This window comes from Vipera berus (genome assembly GCF_964194415.1).
Source record: "Vipera berus genome assembly, chromosome: 3".
Classification (NCBI taxonomy): domain Eukaryota; kingdom Metazoa; phylum Chordata; class Lepidosauria; order Squamata; family Viperidae; genus Vipera; species Vipera berus.
The window spans coordinates 3,387,334-3,404,380 of record NC_138204.1 but is presented as its reverse complement, the minus strand read 5'-3'; the positions used below and the strand labels follow the sequence as shown (position 1 = coordinate 3,404,380).

General features: G+C 47.6%; 1 protein-coding gene across 1 annotated transcript; it reads left to right on the top strand.

Annotated features, from left to right (window-relative positions):
- The first annotated feature begins 1,125 nt into the window (after positions 1-1,125).
- On the top strand, positions 1,126-15,222 carry PSMF1 (proteasome inhibitor subunit 1). The gene is made up of 7 exons (XM_081325185.1): positions 1,126-1,327; positions 4,943-5,095; positions 7,104-7,186; positions 8,357-8,554; positions 10,277-10,330; positions 11,422-11,583; positions 14,201-15,222. The coding sequence occupies exons 1-7, from the start codon at positions 1,199-1,201 to the stop codon at positions 14,250-14,252; spliced, it is 831 nt and encodes a 276-aa protein (XP_081181311.1). The 5' UTR covers positions 1,126-1,198; the 3' UTR covers positions 14,253-15,222.
- Positions 15,223-17,047: the final 1,825 nt, after the last annotated feature.

The following is a 17,047-nucleotide window of genomic DNA, read 5'->3' as shown; positions in this document are numbered from 1 at the left end:
ATGACGTCCCCTAGTTGGGTCACCAAACGTCTGCAAGAAAACCACCCAGCTCAGGGAGCTCCAACGACCCCCCCACACACACACACACTCCCTCCAATAGTTCAGCCTGACCTACAAACCTTCCCCTTGATTAATCCTCCCGAAGCTCCAGGCTGCAACCAGTAGCCCATCCTCCCCAACCACCCACCCACTGTCGCGGAACAATTAACAGTCCGACCAGAGGTGGATGGACCGTGGTTCATTTGCACGGTCAATATCAAAGAAAAGAAATCCAAGGCATATTCTATAGTAAAACTTTTAATGAGAAAACAAAAGACCTAGACCAGGGGTCTTCAAACTCGGCCCTTTTATGACTCGTGGACTTCAACTCCCAGAATTCCTCAGCCAGTGTGCCTGACTGAGGAATTCTGGGAGTTGAAGTCCATGAGTCATAAAAAAAGGGCCGAGTTTGAAGACCCATGACCTAGACCAGGGGTCTTCAAACTTGGCCCTTTGATGACTTGTGGACTTCAACTCCCAGAATTCCTCAGCCAGTGTGCCTGACTGAGGAATTCTGGGAGTTGAAGTCCATGAGTCATAAAAAAAGGGCTGAGTTTGAAGACCCATGACCTAGACCAGGGGTCTTCAAACTTGCCCCTTTGATGACTTGTGGACTTCAACTCCCAGAATTCCTCAGCCAGCTTTGCTGGCTGAGGAATTCTGGGAGTTGGAAGTCCACAAGTCATCAAAGGGCCAAGTTTGAAGACCCCTGACCTAGACTGACCACATTCTTTCATCAGGCAGAAGAAGAAAGTAAAACAGAAACTGAACTTTTTTTTTAGGCCCGCGCTCAAAACAGTTTAAAACCAAAACATGGGCTGGACACAGCTGGAGTCACTATGGTTACAAGCTAAGATAATACCCAGTTGCAGAGCAGAAGGAGATGTACACTTAGGAAGGAGCCAAGCTGGCAAAACTAAAAAAAAAACACGCAGTGACACCCACCCAACCGCTATCCCCGGCCGGGCTGCGGAGCATGGGCGCTGCAGTCTCAGCCTGGGCGAGGCGGGGAAGAGAATGCGCGCAGCAACCCAGCTGACGGCCGGTTCCTTTCGCTTTCCTTTCCGGGCGAGGAGGCGGGTTTAGCCGGGGCAGAGCCGGGCCTTCGTCCCTCCCTTTGCCGAGCCCTTGTTTTGCAGGCGGCGGCGGCGGAGGAAGCATGGCCGGCTTGGAGCTGCTCTACACCTCGGTGGCGCCCGAGCTGGGCTGCGCGCAGGACGCCTTGCTCTGCTTCGTGCATTGGAAGCTGATCACGCGCGACTACCGCTGCCTCGGCCCCGGGGACCAGGTGAGCAACACACACACACACACACACACACACACACATACACACACTCCCCTCTCTAGCAAACGCACAGGCCGAGATCCGTCCGGTGCACACACACACACACACACACACACACACACACTCCCCTCTCTAGGCCACGCGCAGGCCGAGATCCGTCCGGTACACACACACACACACACACACACACACACACACACACACACTCCCCTCTCTAGCCCACGCGCAGGCCGAGATCCGTCCGGTGCACGCACACACACACACACACACACTCCCCTCTCTAGCCCACGCGCAGGCCGAGATCCGTCCGGTGCACACACACACACACACTCCCCTCTCTAGCCCACGCGCAGGCCGAGATCCGTCCGGTGCACACACACACACACACACACACACATACACACACTCCCCTCTCTAGCAAACGCACAGGCCGAGATCCGTCCGGTGCACACACACACACACACACACACACACTCCCCTCTCTAGCCCACGCGCAGGCCGAGATTCGTCCGGTGCACACACACACACACACACACACACACACATACTCCCCTCTCTAGCCCACGCGCAGGCTGAGATCCGTCCGGTGCACACACACACACACACACACCCCTCTCTAGCCCACGCGCAGGCCGAGATCCGTCCGGTGCACACACACACACACACACACACACACACACACACATACACGCACTCCCCTCTCTAGCCCACGCGCAGGCCGAGATCCGTCCGGTGCACACACACACACACACACACACACACACACACACACACACACCTCTAGCCCACGCGCAGGCCGAGATCCGTCCGGTGCACACACACACACCCTGATGATGTTACCTAGTTTGGGTCACGAAACGTCTGCACGAAACCAAGTAAGCTCAGAGTTCACCAAGGACCCCATTGTGTTTTTTTCCTCCTCCTCCTCCTCCTCCCCTCACGTCAACCCTGAGCTAACAAATATTTTCCTTCATTGATTAATTTGTCGACTATTAATAAATGCATCCATCTACCTACTATCCGGTAATTGCCCCTATCGAGAAGATGGGCAATGTGTAAAATCAATTAAGCAATGCATCCAGTTCCCAAGACTTCAGGGGATAGGTAAGGTTCAAGACTGCAAACGATGAAGGAACTCAAGGATCTGGGTGGTTGTTTCTCAACCTTAGCACCTTTAAGAGGGCTGGACTTCAGCTCCCAGAATGCATTTCTGGCTCTGGCATGCTGGGAGTTGAAGTCCACACCTTGTGGCCAAGGTTGAAAAGCCCTGACTTGGTGTAAAGGGTTTTCAATCTGAGCTGCTTTTAAACATGTCTGGACTTCAGCTCCCAGAATGCATTTCTGGCTGTGGCATGCTGGGAGTTGAAGTCCACACCTTGTGGCCAAGGTTGAAAAGCCCTGATCCAACGTGGCCCTTTTAGGACTTGTGGACTTCAACTCCCAGAATTCCTCAGCCAGGAACACATGCCTGGCTGAGGGATTCTGGGAGCTGAAGTCCACAAGTCCTAAAAGGGCCAAGTTGGAAAACCCCTGATCTAAAATGTTTTCAATCTTGAGCTGCTTTCAACACGTCTGGACTTCAGCTCCCAGAATGCATTTCTGGCTGAGGGATGCTGGGGGTTGAAGTCCAGATATTTTAAAGTGACTTCAGATTGAGACACGCTGCTGGAGATATGAAATAGGAAAACCACAGCCCTGTCACCTGCATACAATCCACATAAACATTGCACAAAATTGCCCAGTTTTCCAAACTGCAAACTAAACACCCGAATGAAAATAATCTTTACAGCTCTGCAAAAAAAAATCCCATAATAAGGGTGCCGGTTCTGAGGAGGGAGCCCAGATTTTAAGGGTCGCCGCTAAGCAGGACTGCCTTGATTTCTTACATGTGTGTGTGTGTGGGGGGAAAACGGGACAAAACCATAAGCAATGTTTCCAGCCAATGCTTCAGAAATCCAGGTGCCATGGACAGTTGTTGTCGTGTTTTTTTTTTTGGGGGGGGGGCAAAATCAGAATCAGACTTGGAGAAAAAAAAGCTTGCAGCCAGCCTGAGAAAATTAAGAGGACCCCTTGCCTCTTACGGGAGGGGGAGGTCTGGGGGTGTTGGAGTGGCAGCTTGGAGGGCTAACGAAGAACTTCCGTGGGTTCTGCTTTCTTGAAGTGGGCCCTGACAGTGTGCAAAATAGTCGTGTCGCTCTTCTTCAGCGCGGTTGTAACTTTGAACGGTCACTAAATGGGCTGTTGTAAGTCGAGGACTTACCTGTATGTAGGAATTCAGTGCAGAAATTAAAGATGAAATGGTGGGGTGGGGAAGCAGAGATTTAAACTCAGAGTTCTGTGGGGTAGATGGCATAAGGTCCCTCTCCTGGATTGTTCGTTTTTTATTTTATTTTTATTTATGTTTTCTTTTGTTTCATATCTTATTTTATATTTTATTTTATGATTTTAGTTATTTTATTTTTCGTATAAACTGTTATTTACTGGCGTTCGTGTAAACAGAGCAAACCCCGCTCCCTTCGAAGACTGATGACGTTCCCTAGTTGGGTCAGGAAATGTCTGCCAGAAAACCACCAAGTTCAGACAGCACCAAGGACCCCATAGCTGCTCTCCTCCTCCTCCTCCTCCTCCTCCTCCTCCTCCTCCTCCTCCTCCTCCTCTTCTTCTTATTTTTATTTTTTATTTTTTATTTTTTTATTTTAATTCCATTTATATCCCGCCCTTCTCCGAAGACTCAGGGCTGCTTCTTCTTCTTCTTCTTCTTCTTCTTCTTCTTCTTCTTCTTCTTCTTCTTCTTCTTCTTCTTCTTCTTCTTCTTCTTCTTCTTCTTCTTCTTCTTCTTCTTCTTCTTCTTCTTCTTCTTCTTCTTCTTCTTCTCCTTCTTCTTCTCCTTCTTCTTCTCCTCCTCCTCCTCCTCCTCCTCTTCTTCTTATTTTTATTTTTTATTTTTTTATTTTAATTCCATTTATATCCCGCCCTTCTCCGAAGACTCAGGGCTGCTGCTTCTTCTTCTTCTTCTTCTTCTTCTTCTTCTTCTTCTTCTTCTTCTTCTTCTTCTTCTTCTTCTTCTTCTTCTTCTTCTTCTTCTTCTTCTTCTTCTTCTTCTTCTTCTTCTTCTTCCTTCTCTACAAACCCCCCTCCCTTCTAGCACTGATGATGTTACCTAGCTGGGTTATGAAAGAAAACAATGAAGCTCAGAGACCACCAAGGACGCCATAGCTCTCCTCCTTCTCCTCCTCCTCCTCCTCCTCCTCCTCCTCCTCCTCCTCCTCTCCGCATGCCCCCTCCCTTCTAGCACTGATGATGTTCTCTAGTTGGGTCATGAAATGTCTGTAAGAAAACAAACAAGCTCAGAGAGCACCAAGGACCCAGAGTCCATTTCCTCCTCCTCCTCCTCCTCCTCCTCCTCCTCCTCCTCCTCCTCCTCCTCTCTACAAACCCCCCTCCCTTGTAGCAGCGATGACACTACCTAGCCGGGTCATGAAAGGTCTGCAAGGAAGCCACCAAGCTCAGAGAGCACCAAGGGCCCCACAGTCCTCCCCTTCCCCTCCAGAAAAAATGCTCAGAGAGCACCAGGGACCCCACATTTAACGGGGCCCTCTGCCTGGGGTCTTCTTGCAGCCAGGCACCAACGAGAGGAAGTCGGAAATGTTGCCCACCGGCTGGAATGCAGACAAGGAACTCTACACTCTGCGCTACCGGCTGAAGGACGATTCTCACGACCTGCTGGTGAAAGCCATTTTGATGGACAACAGCATCATTCTCAACGTCATGGTGAGGCTGCTTTTGGGGGCCACTGAGAAGAAGCCCCTGGACCTACCTCTCCTCCTGAAGGATGGAGATGTAAACCCAAAGCAATCCACGTCTTACGGACTGGTCATTGGCTGCCATGAACGTTTGGGATTCTTTTGAACCTAGGGCAGAAGCCGGAAGGGAGTGACACATAGGTCTGGGAGTACCGCCTGCCAGGTCACCCCATTGTTCTCCCAACGCCTAGCCAACGTTTTGGGTTCGAAAGACACCCAACTTCTAGCCGGGTGTTCCTCAACCTTGACCACTTTAAGAGGGGGCGGACTTCAGCTCCCAGAATCCCCCAGCATAGCTGGCATGGCTAGCCGGGGAATTCTGGGAGTTGAAGGCCACCCATCTTAAAATGCTCAAGGTTGAGGAACGTTGTCATCTATCCAGTCGGCGGGGTACAATTTGGTGCAATTGATCTCACACGCATCGTGGTTTGCAATGGCCACCACCTCTGTTGTTTCAGGAAGCAGCCCTGTTCGGTTTATTTTTCAAAAAGTCCCATTTAATGTCCTTTAATTTAATTTACCTCAAAAATGGTACCCACAACTCCTGGAGGCAAGTAGTTCCAATGACTAGTCGTTCTCGCCGTCAGGAAATGTCCAAGATCCAAGATTGGATCTCTCTCCTTGGTAAGTTTCTATCCGTTGTTTCTTGTCCTGCTCAGTGGTGCTTTGGAGAACGGAAGAGAATACCAGAGCTGGAAGGGACCTTGGAGGTCATCTAGTCCAACCCCCTGCTCAGGCAGGAAACCCTATCCCATTTCAGACAGTAGTTCAATCAGAATAGAGCTGGGAGGGACCTTGCAGGTCATCTAGTCCAACCCCCTGCTCAGGCAGGAAACCCTATCCCATTGCAGACAGTAGTTCAATCAGAATAGAGCTGGGAGGGACCTTGGAGGTCATCTAGTCCAACCCCCTGCTCGGGCAGGAGACCCTATACCATTTCAGACAAATGGCTGTCCAGTCTCTTCTTAAAAACCTCCAGTGATGGATCAGCCACAACCTCTGGTGGCAAGTTGTTCCACTGGTTAATTGTCCTCACTGTTAGGAAATTTCACTGTAAAGACACCTGTATAGGAGTCTCAATGGAGAGTCTCAATCATCCAGGTCATGGTTGCCCCAAAGGTGCTTTTTCCAAAAGGGAAAAAGTGAACTGTTTCCAAAAGTTTTTTTAAAAAAAACATTTCAGGAGAATGTAAAAAAAGATGTTGAGACTCTTGAAAGAGTGCAGAGAAGAGCAACAAAGATGATCAGCGGACTGGAGAGTAAAACTTACAAGGAAGGGTTGCTGGAATTTGGAATGTCTAGTTTAATGAAAACAAGGTCTAGGAGAGACATGATGGCAATCTTCCAGTATCTCAGGGGCTGCCCCAAAGAAGAGGGAGTCAAGCTATTCTCCAAAACACCTGAAGGCAGCACAAGAAGCAACAGGTGGAAACTAATCAAGGCGAGAAGCAACCTAGAACTAAGGAGAAACTTCCTAACAGTGAGGACAAACCAGTGGAAGGCCTTCCCTCCAGAAGTTGTGCGTGCTCCATCACTGGAGGCTTTTAAGAAGAGATCGGACGGCCATTTGTCTGAAATGGTATAGGGTTTCCTGCCTGAGCAGGGGGCTGGACTACATGACCTCCAAGGTCCCTTCCCACTCTGTTAATTCTGTTACTCATCCAAGAAACATCTTCAGTTCTTCTTCCCTTGGATGAGAAGCAAAATGCAGGGGTCTTCAAACGTGGCCCTTTGATGACTGGTGGACTTCAACTCCCAGAATTCCTCAGCCAGGCGCCTGGCTGAGGAATTCTGGGAGTTGAAGTCCACCAGTCATCAAAGGGCCACGTTTGAAGACCCCCGCAAAATGTTTTCAAAGAAAAAATGGAAACCAAGTAAAACCAGTTGCCTTTTGGGGGGGGGAAGCGCTTTTAGGACACCCTAAGCGGCGCGATCAGCTTCATGCTTCCCTGTCGTTTCTGTCCCTCTCCATCCAGGATCCCAAAACACAGAAAGTGGCGGATCTGACCTTGAAAGTGACCGAATACGTCGACCCAGAACATCTGACAGATTTTGACAGGTAGCTGAAGTCCTTTTCACGTATCGAATGACGGGGGGTGGGTGTCTGAAAAACGTTGGGTTGGCGACTATAGAAGAATGGACTCTAAAGGTTTCTGACCTGGCGGAAATGGCAAAGATCTCGGCCTACTTGAAAGATCATTCGCAAGAACGTTATATTATGGAGTGGAAAAAATGGATTGATTATATCCAGAACAAATATGGGACTAAAAAGTTTCATTTAGCATTTGAATAAGTCTTCCTTTCTTTTTTCTTTTTCTTTTTTTTTTTTTTTATATATGTAATATTAATATTGTTTGTAGTTATCTTATATGAGCTAGAGAGTGATAGATTTAAGAGTTTATTGTTGTTAGCATATGGAGGTTTATGATTGTTCTTTGTTTTTTATACCTTGTATTTAGCTCTGGGAAGTCGGGGGGGGGGAGGGGGAAATGGTGGGGAGGGGTAGGGAGGGATAGGTAGGGGTGGGGGGAGGGGGGATTGTTAAAGATAAAATGTATTCTAAAACTTTTCAATAAAAAAACAAAACAAAAAAAAACGTTGGGTTGGCCATAAAAATGGTGTCTTTTTGCACCCAGGGTTGCTGGGATCCGTACAGTGTAAGCCCCGATTTTGTTTTGATTTATATTCCGCCTTTTATTGTTTTTATAAATAACTCAAAGCAGCGAACGTACCTAAATCTCTCTTTCCTCTTCCTGTTTGGCCAATGGTTATCCAGCTGGCTTAGTTGCTCTCCTCTTGATATTTTTTCCCAAACTCTCAACATCTTTTTTGTGATGCGGTGAGCAAAATTGGCTGCAGTGTTCCAGGTGTGGCCTCACTAGGGTTTTTATAAAGCGGTACTAATATGTCGCGTGATCTTGATTCTTTGCCTCTGTTTATGCAACCCAGGATTGTATTAGCTTTTTTCGCTGCCGTTGCACACGGCTGGCTCACGGTCGAGTGATTGTCCACGAGGACTCCAAGGTCCCTGCCACAGCCAGGTCTCACCTAATCCATATTGTGACCGTTGTTAAGTTTGAGGACAGGTCATAAATCCCGTTTTGTTTTTTTGTTTTTTTTGCAAAGGCCGTCGTAATTACGAACCGTCGTTAAACGAATGGTCGTAAGTCGAGGACTGCGTGTTTCCTGGCCTTCCGATGACTCTTTTTCTTCCTCGCCCTTTTTGCAGGGTGTATCGGAACGTGGAGGAGTTGCAGACCCAGATTGTGCATCACATAATCTCCCCTTTTGAAACCTCGAAGCGGCAAAGGAACGCCAAGGAGGAAGAGCCGAAGCGGGAGAGAAATCCTTCCCCGCCCAACCCGCCGGACCACGACCCTCTCTGGATCCCGCCTCGACATCCTCATGGCAGCCGGCAGCCCAACTGGTGAGTGCCTTGTGCTTCTGGTGGCCCTCATTGAGGGCTAGAATGATGGGAGGCACGCTATGGGATTGGAATGGAATGGAATGGAATGGAATGGAATGGAAATAGCAGATTGTAGGATAGGATAGAAATAAGGAATAAGAATAGAATAGAATAGAATAGAATAGAATAGAATAGAATAGAATAGAATAGAATAGAAATAGGAATAAAACAAGAATAAGAATAGAGAATGGAATGGAATGGAAATAGCAGATTGTAGGATAGGATAGAAATAAGGAATTAGAATAGAATAGAATAGAATAGAATAGAATAGAATAGAATAGAATAGAATAGAATAGAATAGAATAGGAATAGGAATAGGAATAGGAATAGGAATAAAACAAGAATAAGAATAGAGAATGGAATGGAATGGAATGGAATAGAATATTCTAGACTAGACTAGACTAGACTAGACTAGACTAGAATAGAATAGAATAGAATAGAATAGAATAGAATAGAATAGAATAGAATAGAATAGAATAGAATAGAAGCTGGAAGGGACCTTGGAGGTCTTCTAGTCCAGCCCCCTGCTCAAGCAGGAGAACCTGTACCTTCTCAGACAAATGACTGTCTAGTCTCTTCTTAAAAATCTCCAGTAATGGAGCACCCACAATTTCTGGTGGCAAGCTGTTCCACTGGTTAACTGTCCTCACTGTCAGGAAGTTTCTCCTTAATTCCAGGTTGCTTCGCTCTTTAATCAGTTTCCAACCATTGTTTCTCATCCTTCCCTCTGGTGCTTTGGAGAATAATTTGACCTCCCTCTTCTTTGTGGCAGCTCCTCAAATACTGGAACGCTGGTATCATGTCTCCCCTATTTCTTCTTTTCTTTAGACTAGCCAAACCCAAGTCCTGCAGCCGTTCTTCGTATGATTTAGCCTCTAGGCCTTTGATCATCTTAGTTGCTCTTCTCTGGATTTTTTCCAAACTCTCAACATCTTTTTTGTGATATGAATGAATGAGTGAACCTTTATTGTCAAAGTACAACCATGTATACATGGAGATTGGCTGAGCCTCCCTTCGTTGCCCCCACCCCACCCCAAGCTCACAGTGACAACAAACCCTCCATCTTGTTACACCACGTGAGCTAACTGCACAACACACCGGCCTCGCAAGTCAATCATGCACAAAGTTTATAAAAATTATTTCCCGTTCAAAAGCCTAACAGCCCACGGATAAAAGCTGTTCTTCTGCCTGTTGGTACGGCTGGCTACACTCCTGTATCTCCTACCCGACGGTAGGAGAGTAAAGAGATACCGTCCAGGGTGCGAGTCGTCCCTGAGAATTTTCCTCACTCTTCCAAGGCAGCGGGGCCTGGCGAGGTCATCCAGTGGTGTCAGGGAACAGCCCACAATGTCTTGTGCTGTGCTCACCACCCTCTGTAATGCCTGCCTATCCGCGGCTGTGAGACCAGCATACCAAACCACAATACCATACGAGAGGACGCTCTCTATAGTAGACCGGTAAAAGAGGGTCATTAGCTGTTGTTCTACCCTGTTCTTCCGCAAGACCTTGAGAAAGTGAAGCCTCTGTTAGGCCTTTCTAGCCACCATATGGTGTCCAAAACTGGCTGCGGTGTTCCAAGTGTGGCCTCACTAGGGCTTTATAATGTGCCAAGGAGGGTCTCCATTTCACCCTATTCCAGGGCTCTGATGTCTGATGGTCTAATGAAAATAAGTTCTGTTTTAGGCCAGATCCACTCAGTCCGTTTGATATCGGCAGACAAGATTTGGATCCTTTGGGGTAAGCCAGTTCCTCGTTTGGAGGGTTGTCTTTTTACAGTTCTTCCATGTTTCTCAACCTTAGTGACTTTAAGATGGCTGGACTTCAATTCCCAGAATTCCGCAGGTAGCTATAGAAGCCTCCTTGGGCAGATGATCAACCAACCCATCACTCGCTTTTATGACTTTAAAAATACCTCAGGATGGCAATACTTCTACTCTTTCTTTCTCTTATTTTCCCCATAACAACAACCTTGTGAGGTGGGTTGGGCTGAGAGAGGTTGATTGGCCCAAAGTCACCCAGACAGCATTTGTGCCTAAGCCAGGACTAGAACTCACCGTTTCCTAGTGATTGGCCCAAAGTCACCCAGCTGGCTTTCATGCCTAAGGAAGGACTAGAACTCCCAGTCTCCTGGTGATGGGCCCAAAGTCACCTAGCCGGCTTTCATGCCTAAGGAAGGACTAGAACTCCCAGTCTCCCGGTGATTGTTCCAAAGTCACCTAGCCGGCTTTCATGCCTAAGGAAGGACTAGAACTCACAATCTTCCGGTGATTGGCCCAAAGTCACCTAGCCGGCTTTCATGTCTAAGGAAGGACTAGAACTCACAATCTCCTGGTGATTGGCCCAAACTCACCTAGCTGGCTTTCATGCCTAGGGAAGGACTAGAACTCACCGTCTCCTGGTGATTGGCCCAAAGTCACCTAGCCGGCTTTCATGCCTAAGGAAGGACTAGAACCCGTCTCCCGGTGATTCCCCAAAGTCACCCAGTTGGCTTTTAATGCCTAAGAGGCAGGACTAGAACTCACCATCTCCTGGTTTCTAACCTGGTGCTTAAATCACTAGACCTTTTCCCTCAGCGTGGCTGGCCCAGGAATTCTGGGAGTTGAAGTCCTCGAGTCATCAAAGAGCCAAGATTGCCTATCGCTGATCCTAGACCAGGGGTAGGCAATCTTGGCTCTTTTATGACTCGTGGACTTCAACTCCCAGAATTCCTGAGCCAGCTGCTCAGGAATTCTGGGAGTTGAAGTCCGCGAGTCATAAAAGAGCCAAGGTTGCCTACCCCTGTCCTAGACCAAACTGACTGTTAATTCACTCTCGATTCTCTTGCTCAGGGGCCGAGGCGGAGGAGGAATGATCTTTGATCCGCTTCGGTCAGGATTTCGGAATCCTGTTCTGGACCCCTCTTCTGGGCTGCCCAGCAGACTCCCCCCTGGTTCCGTTCCTCCCGGAGCCAGGTTTGACCCCTTTGGACCCCCGGGGGCCGGCCGGAGTGGGTAAGTATTGCGGAAATTCCGTTGCATCCAATTGCTGAAAAACTGAATTTTCAAAATGTCTTCCTTTTGTGCTTGTTGAGAATCTCCCAACACACATCGTTGCTAAACTTCAAACGGTCGCTAAGCGAATCGTTGTGAGTTAAGTCTAGAACTTCCTGCACTTTTTTCTTTGGTCAGTCCCAACTTCAAACGGTCGCTAATCAAATCGGCTGTAAGTTGAGGACGACTTCATCTAAATTCCGTCCTAAATTTAGGAATGCGCCCACAGGAATCAAAAGAAAAACGCGGGTAGTCCTCAAGTTACGACAGTTCATTTCGTGACCGTTTGAAGATTACGACGGCACCGGGGGGAAACTGACTTACGTCCCTTTTTCACATTTAACGACCGTTGCAGCCTCCCTGTGGACACGTGATCAGAACTCAGCCGCTTGGCAACTGATTCATATTTATGACGGTTGCAATATCCCGGGCTCATGTTTCGCTTAACAACGGTGGCAAGAAAGGTTGTAAAATCAGGGAGAACACATTTAACAACGGCTTTGCTTAGCGACAGAAAATTCTGGGCCCAGTTGCAGTCGTAAGTCGAGGACCACCTTGACATTTGACCCCAGGTGCCGTAATTTAGGAGCATACCTGCCTCAGGGGTGCCCCAATTAATCTCAGCCTTGGTTAATTTTGATCGATTCTATTAGTTTTGTGGCTTAGCGGGTTTTAACCCAGCTTCTCCAGATGGCCCAGGATTCCTGGCTACAGATTAGCTCCCGAACTGAGTTAAGCATCTTACGTAAACGCAATTGCAGGATTTATCCTAGGATTACGTATTTATTCAGCAGCGTTCCCCTCCTGCTTCAAACAAACATCTCAGTGCTAAACCATCAATTAAAAAAAAAAAACCCCAACATGTCCTTAAACCATATTGAAGACCGTGATCCGCTTGAGTTTGCCGGGGCTGGGGAAAACAGAAATTGCAATAAATTCATAAAGACCCTTGGAAATCCTGACCGTATCGGTCAAAGGTCCCTTGGCCGTAGTTTGGAAAGCCGAACCCCCCCCCCAAAAAAAAAATATTTAAAAAACTTTTAAAGCAGAAAGAAGCCAATTTTTTTTTAAAAAAAAAGGAAAGCAAAACCGGAACGTAAAGTCAAACGTTTTCTTTATTTTATTGGTTTACCCAAGTTTTAGCTGCCCATCTCGTCAAAATAAATAAAGTAAGCAAAAAGAAGGGGTGAAAATAAGCAAAACGAAAAATTATTTTGAAGGCAACTTTGAGCCACTGAACTTTGAGCCACCGAGAATCAGTTGCTGAGATGGGGGGCTATAGAAATCAAATAAATAAATCAACTTGATTGGGGGGGGGGGCGGGGTCCATGGTGCTCTCTGAACTGGGTTGTTTTCTTACAGACCTTTCATTACCAAACTAGGTAACATCATCAGTGCTAGAAGGGAATGGAGTTTGCAGAGAGGACTGTGGCTCTTTAGTGCTCTTTCAGCTGGGTGGTTTTCTTGCAGACGTTTCATGACCCAACTAGGGAATGTCATCCGGAGGAGGAGGAGGAGGAGGAATAATAATAGGACTGTGGGGTCCTTGGTGCTCTCTTGAGCTTGCTGGTTTTCTTGCAGACGTTTCATGACCCAACTAGATAACAACATCAGCGCTAGAAGGGAGTGAATTGCCCACTGTTTATATAAACAGCACGGATGATGTTACCTAGCCGGGTCATGAAACGTCTGCAAGAAAACCACCAAGCTCAGAGACCACCAAGGACCCCACAGTCCTCTTCCTTCTCCTCCTCGTCCTCCCCTTCGCACACATCCCACTCCTAACACTGATGATGTTACCTAGTTGGGTCATAAAACATCTGCAACAAAACAAGCAAGCTCAGAGAGCACCAAGGACCCCATAGGCATCCTCCGCCATCTCCTCCTCCTCCTCCTCCTCTCCACATACTCCACTCCCTTCTAGCACTGATGATGTTACCTTGTCGGGCCATGAAACGTCTGCAAGAAAACCACCCAGCTCAGAGAGCACCAAGGACTCCATTGAACCCCGAGCAGCACATATTCACTTCTAAAGCACAAGGTTTATTGTCTTCTGGAATCGTCATACAAGATGAATCACGGTTACCTTTGAGGAGGCAGTCTGTTCCATGTTGTGGGGGGGGCACCACAGAGAAAGTCTGCTTCCTGGTCCATATTTCTGCATGGCTGGCTGGGGAATTCTGGAAGTTGAAGTCCGCCAGCCTAAAAATGGCCAAGTTTCAAGAGTCGTTGACATAATGCATTCTTCATTGTCAAGGTACTGATTTAAAAGCTAACCAGCTTATGTAATGTAAGAGGTAACGATGAGAATGACTCAGCAGGGTCTGTGTCCCTTTAAGAGCTTTGTATAAAAGGGAAGGCTCTGCTGATGTGTTCTCTCTCTTCTGTTTCTTGCTGTAACTGTGGTGTGTTGGATCCTGCTGTATTAGCACGAGTATGTGTTTTGTTCCTGGTGTATAATATTGTAGATAGCGTAAGATAAACCACCATTTAATATAGACCACTGTTTACCGGGTTTACTCCTGAGTTATCTCGCGCAACAAGACTGTGCATGCTCTGACATTCATTCCTCTTTCAGGCCTAATCCTGACCATCTTCGCCCTCCAGACTACGACGATATGTTCATGTGACAACTGCAGAGATTCAGCATCTCTTTCCCAGCAGATTGACACCTGACATTTATCCAGACGTGGGGCAGAGTTGGCCTTTTATGCAGTGATTTTCTCTCCTGGCCCACCGGTTTTGGTCCCCTTCCTATAAACCCAAAGAGAAACAGTCTCTGCCTTTCTCCCTTTTTTCCCCCCCTCCAGCATTTTACGTTCACTCCATCCGGGACGTAAATTGGGTGACCCACCGTTGGGTGCTCCAAGATCGGCTATGTTTAAAAATCTAGAACTCTTTTTCAAAAGCTGTGAGCAAGGTAGCCCCTCCGGTGAAGATTCTGTATATCAGGACTTGTTAACCTGGTTTAATCTCAAACCAATTTGAAATGAAACATGGTAGAGCTACAAAAGGGTAGGTCCGCCACCAAAATCTTCCTGTCTCCTATTTACAGCTTCTGATTTATCCTGGAAATGAATGGTCCTCCCGTTACAGGGAGTTTTGTTACATGCTGCCAAAACTTTGGCGGGGATGTAGGCCAGCAAACTGGGCCCCTTCTTCTTCACTTCCAACCCCCTCAATTCCCCCCTCCCTTTGCCACAACTTCATGGAGTGTGGAGAAACTGGAACGAGAACTTGAAGGTGCCCAAATACCTTGATCTGGAGATTTAACCGCTAATGGGCAATATTTGGCCCAAGGCTTCCAGGTGCCAACTTGCTTTGGGGAGTTGACACGGAGGTTTGGTGAAAGAGTTGCTTTAGTGAGGATAAACCTGCACGCCTGCCCTCCATCTTCAAGCACAACACAACCACACAAGTATACACCCCCAAAGCTGGCTCAACCGAACTGTTTTTGCTGGTAGGTAACGCTGCCACCTTGGTGCCCGATTCCACCTGGAAAAGCTTCCTGTCACTTCGCCAATGTCTCCATTTACAGGTTGCAGTTAATTGTTGCCTTAAAAAAAAACTAATAAAATGAACAACGAACCTCGATCTGCAGCCTCTCAAAAAAACAAATTTATTTATGAAATTTATTTGCTGCCCGGCTCTTATCCGACACCTCTGGATGACTTACAGCATCAAAGCATTAAAAGGGATTAAAAAAACAAACCATAAAGATCATCCATCATAGAAACACAGCAGATAAAAACCATGAAATGAAATCAATACAGGTAATCCTTGCGACTTAACAAGAGTTCATTTAGGGACCGAGGTTACAACGAAGGGACTTACAGCCGTTTTCACACTTAGCGACCATTGCAGCCTCCCAGTGGTCCCATGATCAAAATTCAAACACTTGACTCATAGTTACAACGGTCGCACTGCCCCGGGGTCATGCCATCCCCTTTTGCCACCTTCGGACGAGCAAAGTCCATGTTACCGGCTTGAAGAACTGCAGCGATTCGCTTAACAACTGTGGCAAGATAAGTCGTATAAAAGGGGGCAAAGCTTGCTGGACCACTTGTCTCGCTTAGCGACAGAAATCTTGGGCTCAGTTGTCGTAAGTCGAGGATTACCTGTAATCCCAGATGGCAATGGAGGGAACTGGACACATTGGGGGAGCAGGGGGGGCAGGAGGTGGGATTAAGTTTTAATTAGCCAACCACCTTCAGTATGAAGCTGACTCATTGGGTCTCCCAAATTCTCCATCTTTCTCGCCAGAATCCTTTGGAGGCAAAAGCAGCTAATTCCCGTTTCCTAGCAACCGTTTGCAGCATCCCTGGAGAGGTTCTCTCATTTCTGCTAATTGCTTGCCCACCGTTTTGGAATTGTCTCCTGTTTCCTAGTGGAGTGACGTGCGCCGAGTGCACGGGCAGCCCTCAACAACCACAGCTGAGCCCTGAATTTAACGTTTGTTGCTAAGGGAGACGGTTACCTGAGTTTTATGGTTTTTCTAGCCCCAGTTGTTAGCTGAATCCCTTGCTGTGTTAAAATTAGTGACACGGTTGTGAAGTGGCTGTAGCTTCCCCCTTGACTTTTGTCGCAAAAGAGGAAATTGGATGACCCTGGGATACCGCAAGCTTGTGTCCCAGCCTACATGAGTCCTGGTTACGCTCAGAAGGAGAAACCCCTCTTCCAAGAAATGGGCAAGAACCGCAAGGAAAAACCAACCCCTTTTATTCTCACAGACCTGAGTCAATGTCAAAGGCAAACAAACACAGTCCACAGAAACTCCATCCTCAACACAAATGGCTGCCTTACACAACCAGCACCTCCTACACCTTCCTTTTTATAAGTCAGCCAAGGCGTGGCTTCCTAACGCCTTCTCCTTTGCCTTTGGAGCCGCCCCATTGCATCCCTCTGCCCTACTCGCTTCTCTTGCCGGTGCTTTCGTGCATCCGGGATTTGTCCCAGCTGTGCTTCATCGCTGTCCAACTCAGGCTCCCAGCACAGCTGTGTCTCAGCCTGAGCGCGAGTAGAGGGGCCGGGCACCTCGTCCGACTGTAAGTCTCGGAGCTCCACTGACTCTGATGTCACTCCAGACCCCTCCTCTTCCTCAGTCTGATTCCTCAGACTCAGCTGCCAGATCCACTGGCTGGCGAGGAATCACAACACAAACGTCGTAAACACGAGCCACTTGCCGAGTGTCTGGGTTTTGTATGTGACAAAATGGGGATGCTGCAACGGCCATAAATGTGAAAAATGGTCATGAGTTGCTTTTTTGTTCAGCACTGGCATAATAACTTCGAACGGCCACTAAACTTGTTCTTTAAGTTGAGGACTATCTATAGTTGGTGAGGAGTTTTGTTCTTTCCCAGAAAGCCTCCAGAAGATTCCAGAGGATCTTCTGGATTGCAAGGGTAGGGTCTGAGATAATCTTGAC

What these genes read in the sequence shown, in the direction of transcription:
- PSMF1 (XM_081325185.1), top strand. Translation starts at nt 1,199, where the DNA reads ATGGCCGGCTTGGAGCTGCTCTACACCTCGGTGGCGCCCGAGCTGGGC. An exon ending in GCATCATTCTCAACGTCATG is followed by an intron (nt 5,096 to 7,103) that starts GTGAGGCTGCTT and finishes CTCTCCATCCAG; the next exon opens with GATCCCAAAACACAGAAAGT. An exon ending in GGCAGCCGGCAGCCCAACTG is followed by an intron (nt 8,555 to 10,276) that starts GTGAGTGCCTTG and finishes GTTCTGTTTTAG; the next exon opens with GCCAGATCCACTCAGTCCGT.